Source organism: Molothrus aeneus, chromosome 7 (genome assembly GCF_037042795.1).
Source record: "Molothrus aeneus isolate 106 chromosome 7, BPBGC_Maene_1.0, whole genome shotgun sequence".
NCBI classification, from domain to species: Eukaryota; Metazoa; Chordata; class Aves; order Passeriformes; family Icteridae; genus Molothrus; species Molothrus aeneus.
Window position 1 is genome coordinate 12,254,273 of NC_089652.1, and position 12,927 is coordinate 12,267,199.

At 39.4% G+C, this 12,927-nt stretch overlaps 1 protein-coding gene across 2 annotated transcripts in view; it reads right to left on the bottom strand.

Annotated features, from left to right (window-relative positions):
- Window positions 1-12,927, bottom strand: part of ALS2 (alsin Rho guanine nucleotide exchange factor ALS2) — a 37,009-nt gene that overhangs the window by 18,122 nt on the left and 5,960 nt on the right. For both annotated transcript variants that reach the window (XM_066553416.1, XM_066553415.1), the window contains exons 3-12: window positions 12,528-12,682; window positions 11,136-12,052; window positions 8,446-8,806; window positions 7,420-7,588; window positions 6,859-6,955; window positions 6,381-6,458; window positions 5,251-5,427; window positions 3,495-3,666; window positions 2,934-3,114; window positions 1,178-1,243 (exon numbers count right to left, since the gene is read on the bottom strand). In XM_066553416.1, coding sequence (XP_066409513.1) covers window positions 1,178-1,243; window positions 2,934-3,114; window positions 3,495-3,666; window positions 5,251-5,427; window positions 6,381-6,458; window positions 6,859-6,955; window positions 7,420-7,588; window positions 8,446-8,806; window positions 11,136-12,052; window positions 12,528-12,682 — 2,373 coding nt within the window. The remainder of the gene's footprint in view (window positions 1-1,177; window positions 1,244-2,933; window positions 3,115-3,494; window positions 3,667-5,250; window positions 5,428-6,380; window positions 6,459-6,858; window positions 6,956-7,419; window positions 7,589-8,445; window positions 8,807-11,135; window positions 12,053-12,527; window positions 12,683-12,927) is intronic.

Below are 12,927 nucleotides of genomic sequence, written 5' to 3' on the forward strand. Positions count from 1 at the left end.
AAGACAGTACCCCTCAGGGAAGGAGTGGCGGGAAATTCATCATTAGCAGCAAAAATATTCTTAACTTTCCTTTGCAAGAAGCAGGACAAAACTTGCACACATCTCTTTCCTGAAATGTTATTTACCTAATGAGACCCTGGTTGCAGTAGGAGAAGCTGTGACACCCAGCAGTGACAACTGATGTGATGAATTCAGCACTGGGTGATTTCAGTATGAATTATAAACAAGCTTATACTTGAACTAAGATTTCCTCTAAGTCACCCTTAATTCCTGACCAATGAAAAAAGATTCTCAGTGTCTCTCAGCAGGGTGATTCTGTATTTAGACTTTGCAGAATCTTCTTTGTCCTAGGTACCAGCATTTCCAGTAACTTCCAGTCCCATAATTTACACTGCATTCAAAGCGCTCCATTCAAAGCACTAACTGAATTAGTCCCCGTTACAGAATTTGTGAAGGAAAGGCAGCAATTCCACAGACAAATTAAAAATTACCCTCCGTACAACTTCTTCAAAGCACTAGGGTGAGAGACCCAGCGTGATTACTTTATTTCCTAGGCAAAAACTCTACAGAAATAAGAAAAAAGCTTCAGGATCTGGAAACCTCAACTGTACTGTCTCAGGCCTTAAAATACAATTCCTTCCTCACATTTACAGCATCTATGCATGAAATAGGGCAAAGAAACCTTGAGAGGCAGAGAAGATGCACATGCAGAAATATTTTTGCATCATTTTAAAGCACTTCCATAAACTTAAAGAATTCAAATGAAATTAATTCATCTAATCTACTGGAGCTAATTTTCTTTGGTATTTTCTTGACAGCAACATTTGAAAGAATAAACACTAACACTGAATAATGATGAACATTTAACCTCATTTATCTAAAGTTTTAAAAAATCATGATCTGAACTCTGTTTCTTTGAAGGACCTCCCAATAACAAGCTTGTTTTTCCTCCTTTCTCCACCTTCAAGATGAACTAAATGAACTCAGCAGCATTTTAACCTAAATTCTTTATCACAGTTAAGAGGAGGTAGCTTTCTCTTTATTTGAAGGAAAAGGAATTAGTGTACTTAAGTATGCTGAGAGCAAGTCTCTGCATGGTCATTACTACACACATACACTCTCCATTCTTTACAGTTAATTGATAAAAATGTTCAAAAAATGGTAAAGGTTTGCTTACATTGCTGGCTTTGCAAGGAGCATAAATCCTCCCATTACGAGGAAGTTTGTTACTGAAGTACAATACCTAATATAGGGAAGAAAAAGATTTTCAATTAGAAAGTGAAAACATCCCAGAAAGCAGCAACTGTTGAAATGTTTATGATGACCTCTGTAATATCTTTTACTATACAAGTTACAGAGTACTTGAGCAATACTCTGTTACTGAACACTTGGCATTCACCTTCCACATGGAGCACTGAACAGGCACTACTACACATTTCTGCTGCCATTAGCACAATGCAGAGGGCTTACTTGAATTTTATTTTTGTTTCTCTCAGATTTGTGTGTGTACAGAATAAACTACCTGTTTGAACCATTTAGTACTACTAGCTTCTAATTACAGTCAGGATTGAAATTTCAAGAGAGGAATTTTCTCTTTTCCTGCTATTCAACATTCTATGACTTCTCTCCACCACCATTAGAAAAACAAAACAAAACCACCTTTCTCCAAGGGAAGAGGTCTTTGCTTAGCCCATTTAACAGATTATACTTGTGTTGCCTGACTGATCCTTGAAAGATACTCATGGTGTAACACCAAGGCTCTGATGCCATACACATAAAAACATGTAAGCAATAGGGAGCAAAGGGGGAGAGCAGAAGACAAGCAGTAATGAGAACAGAGATTAGGTACTTCAGTCTTTGAGGAAGAAAAAATTAAAACCTTCTATTCTGAGTAATGAGAACCAATTTTGAAAATCTAGGTTACAAGAAAAATTCAAGTTGAAGACTAAGTAAGAAAATGAGAAAACACATATTTAGAATTATGAACAATCTATATGATAAAGATGGAAGCTTCTTTTAGGGTGATACAGCATAAGTTTGTCACTGACCTAGCAAAAATGTTCTTGGTTGTGTCTGTGTTCAAAAAAAGTGCAATTAGTTGTCCATCAAACTGGTACTGCATAACAAAGTTGACAACTACTGCATAACAACTGAAGTAGATAATCTCAAAATTTTGTTTCCTTAGATATTTTCAGATATCTGGTAACCAAGGCTACATTCAGATACAACACTTTTAGACTTTCTGTTAAACCATTATTTTTCACAAAAAACTGTAATTATTAAGTATGATGAGGCTTCTGTCACATTTAAATAAAATTGTCCAGAAACTAGAAGTTACTGACGGGAAAGACAGAGAACAGGCTGACTGCACAGATCTTCTCTCCCAAATGCATTAAGCCAATAAAAACAATAACTAGGAAAATCCAGACTTAATTCTCAGTACTAAAGCAGCTCCAGCTTTTGGGTGACAGGTGTAATGTCAGCTGTTTAGCAGGCATGAGGACAGAAGAATTTTCGTCTGGAAGACAATCTTTAGTTAATGACTATTGAAAAAGCATTTTGTAACCTCAATAAACCCCCACAGGTAGCTTGAATTAGCAGCCTAGCAATGGTAAGTCTTATCACATTATACTACAAGGTTCTTAATAAGAGATGAATATTTAGGCTTATAGGCAGCAACCAAAGAAGAGTCTGTACCCAGAGTTTTACACAAAGGAAGGTGATGCTGTTCATGTGCTCCACTGGTGAAGACTGGGAAATACATCTCACTACAAAATGAATCCATTTGTGTAAAACTCCACACATTTCTAAATCACAACAATGCAACAGTCACATAGCTTTCCTTGTGACCTACTTTCCCTTAACTCAGGGCTTGTTGCAGTCAGTAGATTAAGCCTGCAGAGACTCAAGATGAGAGGGAATTGGATACTTGCTCAGTGTAACTATCCAAAAAGAGACTGGAATGCTTCAGGATGGCCAAGCTCCTGGCTTCTTTTACTCCATGAAGAAAACTACTTAAAGAAGCTCCATGTTGACCAATGAGATAGCACAGCTTGCTGAACCTGCTTGCCATTTCCTGCAACAACTGGATTGTATTTGCATTGCCCAAATTATCTGTAACAGACCAGAAAGCAATTTAGCTTACCTTATGAAAGAGCAGCACCCATTAACAGAGAGAATCTCAACATGGTGCTGTTTAAATGTTTTATCAACACTTTCATCTCATGGATACATTATCCAGAACCAGAAATTCAACAGTTTTGGACTAAATACAGATCAAATAATGAAGGTATTTCAGGTGAAACCATCAGGAAAGTGCAAATTTTAACAGAATGAACACTGTCAAAATGCAACTGTCTTTCACCTCTTCATCCAAACAGGGGAGAAAGCAAGAGCTTAGTTTTGTCTTGAAAATATCTTATTAGGTTTAAATTTTGCATAACAGAAGCTGTAGGGGGAACAATATTAAGGAAAACATTAAAATAAGGTCTTACCTAAACCTAAAAGAGGTCTAAGAACCTGAGATTTGATCTCACTCAGTCTGAAATAAAACCTTCTCTCAGTAGCAGCCAACTCATGCAAACTGGCAATATATCCCATTACATTTTTGTCAACTAAGGCCAGACAGTTGTCACCACCAGCTATCACATTGCTTATGTACCCTATCTGAAAGATGAAAAAGAGAAAAGAAAAAACAGCAGCTTTAATGTTTTTCTTTTTACACCCCAATTTAAAAATAGAGTAATGCAAATAAAGCATATTTTGAAGAGCTAAGTGGTAGTAATTGATGGTAAGCATTAATTACCTTCAGTGACAAACAACCCATTCAATACAGGAATGACAAAAGTTGAAGATACATTTATAGCCACTGCTGTTCATTTTTCTGACTCTGACAAAACCAAAAGACAATAAATACATAAATCACCTTTTAAGGTGGCTCATACAACCATTCCATGTTTAAGAGACAGTGACCTTCAATTCAGTACATCATACATTTCTTCTATTAAATACGAAGAATACAATTTATTAGAACTATGACTGTGCTCTAGACAGGTCCTTTCTGGACCCAGAATATGCCAATTTATTGACAAGAGTCCAGTTTATTGATACTGCAATATTCCTAACAGTAGTACTTGCTTTCCACAGTAGTTCAAAGCAGAATTCTTATCTAAGGTCAGCACAAGTGCCACTGATGCATTGTGGTGCCTCATGAATTTTGGCTCACATGCAAAAGTGAGTAATTCAGAGTTTGAGCTCTACTTTTATTTCCTTGATTGCTAAATAGAGGATTCCTTTGACTCCTGAGCCAAAGAAACACTGAGCCAAAGTTGTTCTACAGGCAACCAATTCTTATATGCAAGAGCCTACCAGTCACCCTTGAAGAGAAGGGAATGGCTAGCAACAATCTTACAGAAGGCATACAGGTGTGTGTGTCTGCATGCACAGACATAGACCCGGTGTCTAAGTCTCTGTCCCTCCTCAAAACACTTCCCAAACAGCTTTTCTGCTCAGTTTAGGGAAATAGCAGTCATACCCAGAGGAGCTAAGGCAGAGACACTTTCTACCCTCACAATTCCCTTTTTGTTATCTTAAACTCATGTTGGTTTGAAACCATACACAAACTGGAAGAGGACATGTAATCACAGTTCACACTGCTACCTCATGCCAACCTCAAGGCACAGGTAAGATTCAGCTTCATGAAAAAAGCTGTGAGGGGCACCTCCTGTCTCCCATTGACATCAAATGCACATTTTTGCTCAGATTCCCCTTTGCACTCATGTGAAAGGGAAGGGTAGGGAAGGAGAAGGCACAGAATTCATGGGGACCTTCTGCCCAGTCACAAACAAGAGGCAGAATGGAGTTACAGAACAGAGCAGCCCACGGCCTCAGCCAGTTGAGAGACAAGCAAGTGAAGAGCAGTAGCAGTGAAGCCTGGACACAAAGACTGGTGAAGCAGAGCACAATAAAAGTGTGCATTTCTGCAGCACACACAGACGGAAGGAAATGGATTAACACACTAGAAACACCTCCTTGTCCTTCACACAGAAGGGAAGGCCAAGAAACAGGCAGGGGAGAGAACAATACTAACTCAACCTCCCCTCTGCCCCCCATCCAATGTGCTCCTCGTTTGACTACTAGGAACCAACCATGTGGCTTGACACCCTTACAGCTCATCAAGCCACCCGCACCGTGCTGTTTCCTAAGAGCATCAAGTATGATCTGTACTGACTTAAAGGAAATAACACTCACCTTACTACAAGCTACTAACAAAACTGGACTCTTAGTACAGCTATTTTCATTCAAATTATTTTCTGTTGATGTCTCCTGGCCACAGTAATATAATCCAGGCTGGAAGTCTTTCTCATCTGCTAAGAAGAGAGAATAATCTAGTCCTGCTGCTGTAGTCCAAATACCATCACCGCACACCTAAAATTCAGGAGGAAGGAAGACATTAAAAATCATCACTCAAAGCTGGAAGGAGAGAAAAGTATGTAACTCTTCTAGTCACACATGTACATAATACACCTGCCAAGACAAACTACTGCAATAACCAGCCAATTTTTCAGCTTCAGTGTCTCATAACAAATAAACTCTTAGCACATATACTGAAAACTCTTTCCAGTTTTCTTTCTAATGGCTGATTTTTTTTGCCTTTCAGTTACAAATCAGTTTTATTTTTAAATGAGCATCAAGTCAGTTTGATTAAAGTGGAGCACTATTCTCCCCTCTACATTTAAGTGGGATATCTATATAAACTTGGGAGACAGTCTGCTGTACATTAATTTCCATTAAGCCTAAGCAGAAAAATTATGCAGCTAGCTTTCCATTAAGATGAGCACTAGAAAACATGGGAAAGGCTGTGGTCTAACCCAAAAATTGTTATTTTGCTATTCACTCAATATGGTGAAAAGTGCAAAACAAAGAGAAAACCCACTGCCAAAATTCTGCAAAGCTCCAGAAATAAGGAAACGAACAACAAATGGGGCTGTGGTCCAGCCAAGCTAAAAACACTAGAAACGACTGTTTAGAATAAAAACAGAGTTCTGAAGTATTCAGAAGTTTCAACACTGCAACATCAATATCAGAGAAATCAAATACAAGGTAAAAGTGAAATCTGATAGGAAGATACAACAGTCACATTTCTCAGTTCTAGAACTTCACTGTGGTCAAAAACCAGAGGAAGTCTGTGAAAATGATTTCCTGGGTAGATTTTCACAAGCTCACCTAAAGATCATTTCACAGCATAAGCCAAAGAAAATCAAGGGCTCTATTATTAAATAGCACATAGATCCATGAACAGGTCCTTCTCAAAATTATTCTGCATTCACTTGTACAAGAGACCCTAAACTGAAAGAAGAAAACCACAGAAAACAAAGTACCTTTGCAAGACGAGGGACGGTTGTTGGGGAGTTCAAGTGACCAAGCTGGCCAGAGATATTACTGCCCCAGGAATACACCTGCAAGAAGCAGTGCTGAACATCAGAATGTACATTTCTATACATGGAAACATACTGAACTGTGGTAGTATAACACATCAAGTGCAAACACACAAGTCAAGGCTATAGGAGTCATGTACTGAGAAGCATTTCCTTCATTTTCACTGCCTTCCTACATTCTGAGATTGTCTTCTCACATTCAGAAATAGAATGCATCAAATCAACTCACAGCAATCTTTAAACATAATGTTGATGGTACATGCAGAACTTGGGCAGAAATACAATTTACATTCCACAACACTTCCATGCTGCCTCCCACAAACAGGAACAAAAGTTTAGAAGCAAAAGAAACTAAAAACTAGAAAAGACCAAACATGATAATTATGTCAGAGAAACAATAAATGGTAACAGTGACTTGTACCTGGGATTTGGCAGTGAGTGCTAAGGAATGATGGCCACCAGCAGAGAGGTGAATCACTTCCTTACCATCAAGGCTTTTCACACACAGTGGCTGAAGCCTGTCATTCCCCAGAACCCATAAGGTGAGGGAAGAGGGGTAGAATGTGGGAAAAAGAAAAAATATTATCAGAGGTCCTGTTAATGTGGAAACACTCAAGGTTTTATTTCCTTCCCCAAAACAAATTAGAAAAAACAAAGATATATGGAACCTTCTGGCAATAAACCAGCTTAGTCAAAATGATCAGGAAGGGCAAAAGTTGATGACAGACCTCACCCCAATTTGGACAAAGCCAAAATATCACCAAAACTGTTACTGATTACAAAGGGTAAAATTGGAATTGATTGATGCTCAGTAACAATACAGCATAAAACATGTGACTTGGAGAAACTTAGATCACAACACCTGAAAGAACAAGCAGACACTGCATGGCAGATGTTTAAATTTGAGATGCTGAGAGTGTTCAATACTCAAAATTTTCTAGCAATCTACTGAATAAAAAAATATTTTTCAAAGAAATCTCACCTTGGCAGAACATCACCATGCCCTAGCTGTCCTTCCTTGCCCTTCCCCCAGCTCCACACTTCTGTTCTTAGAGAGGGCAAAAGAGCATCAGCTTCACCACTGTAGGTTGGAGTCAGAGCCACAGTCCTCATTTTTGCCCGTCCTACCTTCCGTAAGAGCCTTGGGGAAACTGAGCAGAGGCAAGAATGAGAAAAATTTCTGATCATTTTGGTAAATGTATCACTCAGATTGTGCATTATACTGTAACAGCACTACTTAATAGCAAGTGACCAAAACTTCTTGAAGCAGTTTTAATTCAAGCCTGAGAACAAAGGTTGACAGGTAAGACAACAGGTTATGGATACAAAGAGGTACCACAGGTGCTAAAACCAGGTAGATATCAAGTAGTTTTTACCATCTTCAAAAGTATAGCAGACATATGAAAACCATGCAGTTATAATGAAGCAAAGGAACCAAAACAAACTATACATTAAAGTGTTCTGAAAAAAAAGATATCCTTGGAGTGAACAGAAGACTTCAATCCTTCCTAAACCTCCCCTCAAATCCAAGATCAATATAGAACTAAACCATATATGCATTCAGAGCAATTAACAGCACTAAATTCTGTGAGGGAACAAAGTCATTAACTTTGAAGTTCAGCAGTGGGAACTGGAATACTTACAGGTCTCTGGCTCAAAACCAGCTCAGTGCAGTGCAGATTACAGACCACAGATTTTTATCTTTGGCTACAAAACCACCATGAAAGATCATTTGGCAATATGACTCCTCCAATGTGCTCACTTTACCTTATTTTAACAAGAAAGACTATTTGTAGACCCACTGTTTTTGGTTTTTTTAGCATGCAGTATCTGCTAGTCTTCACTCTCTCCACTGCTTTCAAGCCTTAAGGTATCATTTAGAATTTCATACACACCTTTGAGAGATCATTGGATTTGTGTTTAATAAATATTTGGGGTTTTTTTCACTTACAAACCTCCACATTATTATAAGTTTTCCAGTGTTTTTTCCCCCAACATGCTTGTTTACCTTGTGACAACAAGCCAGGCAGGGAAAGCCTTCGACTCCCTCCTTCAGATTCCTCTTCTCTAATATCTACTAAACTGGAACTCTTCTTCCCCTGCATGGATTCCAGCCTGACTTGCTCTTCTCGACTGTCCTTCAGAGCTTCAGGCCCCGGGGATCTGCTGCCCGACTGAGATCCTGGCTCACTCGAGGATGTGCCATAGAAGTTCATGACTTTCTTCAGGGACAAGGCTCCAGCCTCGTAGGTGGCAGCAACTCTCACCCCAACTGCTGAGGCACACGAGGCCACCAGGCTGTTCAGGGTGGATGTGCTGCTACCCGGGGGGCCAGGGATACAAGCACTGAGCTGCTCCTCTTGAGATGGCTAAAACCAAAGGGAAGTGGGAAACTATCAGAGCAGGCAGCACAGTAGGATGATGATACACATGCACTCTTCAAACCATGGGCCAGACTGAACACCATATAGTATCTATTATTACTGTAAATTATAGATGTATTTTAACTGTATATAATATAAATTATCTAGTTTTTTTGTGTTTAGGTGTACATCTATTGCTCAGAATGATTTCTTAAAGGTAGCACCAAGCACCATTTCTTAAAGGACTCAGCTTTGTCTGTTGCACCTGCCTTGTAGCTCATCTGTAAGAGACTGTAAGTCTGGGGTTTTTAAATACCAACAAAAAAAGGATCTTTGCACACAAATCTAAGAAGGGATATAATTTTAAGCTTACTACCAACTTCTCTGCCCCCAATGAAAGAGCATCCGTGAGCACGCTCCATTTTGAGAGATACAAGTTCTCTTTTCAATAGGGTAAAAGGTAAACAGCAATTCATGGATTCATTTTGCAAGGCCTATCTTAAAACCAAACTGGGCTGTGTCTCCTTACACCGTTGTTGTATCTATATAAAGCTTAGTCAATAACCATCAGGTCACACAAGGGACAAACTGACTGAAGGCAATTATTAGCCCCAGCACACCTGTAATTGCCTGACCCACCAAATAAACAATGCCCAAAATGACCTCTGACAAATAGTTTGAATATTAAAACAAAGACAGCAAAGTCCCATTTTCCCATCTAATACACAGTGGAAAATGGTATTATTGCAAGTACTACAGCTCATTTTCTTCTGCCAAAATAAAAACAATCTTTGGCTTTAAAGTTTAGGTTGAAGGACTGAGATTGGTTCTATTTACTTCATTCTATTTCTAAAAGGCATACCTAAGCAAAACAGGAAGGAAAACTTCTTTTGTGTAGGAAAGCAAAGAAAAATGAAGGATTTCACTAATGCCGAAACGATACATTAGACCTCATCTCTGCTCTTCACCTTTATGCCAATAGTGGAAGATTCAGTGAATCAATTCCAGTCTTGATTCCTGAAACTGTGCAAGGAAAACAGTGCTCTGGAAATATGCCAGGAATAAGGAACTGAGAAAGGAAGCATGAAACTATGTGTTTCAGTCATTTCTCAATGCTGGAGCTCTTGCAAGAGTCTGAGGAGCCCACAACTGCTAGAATGCATTCATAATAGCAAAAAGCAAAAGAAATAGCAAATGTATTTACACAACATTCATTTCCCTAAAGGAAGTTTTCCTCAGAGTAAAAATGCATAATTTGCTGAACTACTAAGTTACTGGACAGATTTTAAAACTATGTTGTTTTTTTTGCCATCAGAGGCAGTAACAAAAATCAATTATTTTTTAGGTATTGTGAAATTTATTTCCCAGAACCACTGTGGAGAATACTTTACTGCAACTACTAAAAAAATAAATAAATTTATGTCTGCACAACACTTTAAATGACAAAAGAAGTTTTCAGTGTCAGTTTTGCAAATTAGGCCACAGAGCAGCAGGGCTCCTCACAGGACAGCAGTTAAGTAAGGACTGCCAGACTGCACTGCGAGATTCTGGATTAGTTTTCTGTCTAGTAACTTTTGGGTTCTATCTTCTTCCTTTTGCCCCTAATTACACTTTCTATTTTTTTCCCCTCTCTAAAAACCAGAAAACAGTATTTTGTTAGGGAGCCACAAAGCCCTTAAACCATCATGTCAAGCATTTTCTGAAGCTTACTAAGAGATGAGTACTTGACTGTTCTGCTATAGCATCAAAACAGTGTTGTTAAATCATTTTCCACACTACAGAGTAGTACTTACACATCTCCCACCACTTTTTACGAGTTTGTGCCGCCCTTACATTATTACCATTAGAAATCTTTTGGTCAAACCTTTTAGCAATCTGCAATCCAGAATTTTAAACTGATTGAGAAATTAGATGGATTTGTGAGGGATTTGTTCCAGGTACAGAAATTAAACCTTTACCTTAAAGGTAAATTGGATGAGTACCAGTAAGATCCACTGAATCTTTCTGCCCCATACAAATGGAAACCTACGTATTAGGAAACAGAGCATGGAAATTGGCTTATGTGGTTCTGGTACTGCAGACCATGAAGAGGAGAGATTAAAACACTGCCAAGGCTGCCCACAATGAAGGCTCACAATTGAACAACAGTGGAGAACAAAAAAATCTTCCACTTAAAAGCTGAGGACCATCAGTGAAAAATCCACTTGGAAACTATAAAAACACCATAGCTATATTAAAGTAAATTTTTCAATTGTAAAAAGAGTAATGTTGTCACACATGCAAGAGAAGTTATTGCAAATTATAACTGTGGTGTGATTTGTGATTAGGTACCAACCTGTTCAGGCTCTGTGGAGGTGTTTTTATTCAGGCTCTCATTTAATGAGTTATCTGACAAACCAATTAAGTACTCTTTCCCTTCTTTTTTGTCCGAGAACAGAGTATTTCCCGAACTTGAAATTCCACTATCTTCCCGTCCATTGCTGCTGGAAAGGCCACTTGGTCCATCAGATTCTAAATCCACAAGCCTGTGTTGTTCCACAAGTTGTTTCTGACAGTTTTCACTTTGGCCAGCTGTTACACTTTTGCCTCCAGGGGTGTCCGATGAGGGACAGAAAATGTGGTTTTCTGGCTGGTTATCAGACAGTGCTACACCCAGTGGGCAGCAGTGACTATCTGAAATGATGACATGATCTTCCTTGTCTGTCATGGTAATGAGAGGTTGACTGCAGTGATTGCATCTCTCTGGGATAGGCTTCATTTCCTGCACGGGGAGACATTGTACCAGAGCCAGGCTGTGGTAGGCTCCACAAGCAATCTGGAGCACCACACGTCCTGCCAGGTGCTCTACCTTCTGTGGCTTTGTCACTGGGAAAGTTGTTGTTATGAGGCCGAGCTGGCAGCCACTCCCCCAGGCCCATATCTCTCTGCTCAGTGACAGTGCCAGCGTGTGCTCCTCTCCACATGCCAGCTGCAAAATCCGCACGGACAGCAGAGGGCTGGTTTCAGAGTCACAGATACTGACCAGCTGGGGCTGGGGCACACAGGGCTGATTGGCAGCTGCACACTGGCCAGCAGAGTTGTCCCCCCACATGTACACCACGCCGCTCTCTGTCACCGCTCCATTGTGGAAGCTGCCGGCTGCCACTGTAATTATACGATGGCCAAGCAAAGTACTCTCCAAGACAGGACTGTTAACACATTCCTCAGGTCCTGATCTCCAAGGCAGCTTTCCAAAACTGTAGACCTCTCCACCTGGGAGGGTGGAGAAAAGAAAAACAAATCCTAGTATGAGTGTGAAACCAATTGTTAAACCAATGCAAAAATATGAAGACTGCTTCAGACAAACAGACATGAATTCCTAGCTTAGTCCAGGCTCGGCAAAACTATAGCTATTGATATAAGAAGGCTGCTGGTTGCTCTCTGCAATTGCTGCTGTTAAGTTCTACACCTCACATTAATGTTACCCTGTGCATGCATGCACTGTTAAAGTAAGTAATGCTTTTCTGCAAAAAATTCGATTATACTCCAGTCAAGTGAGTTAAGTGGTTTCGTTGGTCCTTTCTAATTTAAGAACATACTGAAGGACATACAAACGCGTATGAAAAGTATAAAGTACAGTCCTCATCTTTCCAAACACAGATCTAGTATCACTTCTAAAAGAAAAAAAACTTGACAATAACTGAAGATTGTTACTGCCCCAGATCATTACAATTAAGGTGTTTATTACCTTCTGTTAGAAGTAACCCATGATGGATTCCAAGGGCTGCCTGTAACACTGTCTTTCCACTGAGGCCTGGAAGCCTTTCTGGAGTCACAGAGCAGGAACCAGCCTTCCAAACATAGACCAGGCCTCTCTCTTTGGCTCCTTCTGCCTCTTCAGAGCTACAAAGATTGCATGAAATTGGAACACAATCAGGATGAAATTTTCTATGGTTCAGTAATGCCTCTGTAGGAAAGGCTTGGTAGTTCAGACATTAGCTTTACTTTCAAGCCAACATACTTAAATTACTATTATCAAATTGTAAAGTAAATGCTATTTAAATGAAAAGGTGTCTTCTGTTTGAAACCACAAGCTTTTTTCTCATTTGTACTTGACCATGTACCAATTGCTCCCATTAATAGTGTGT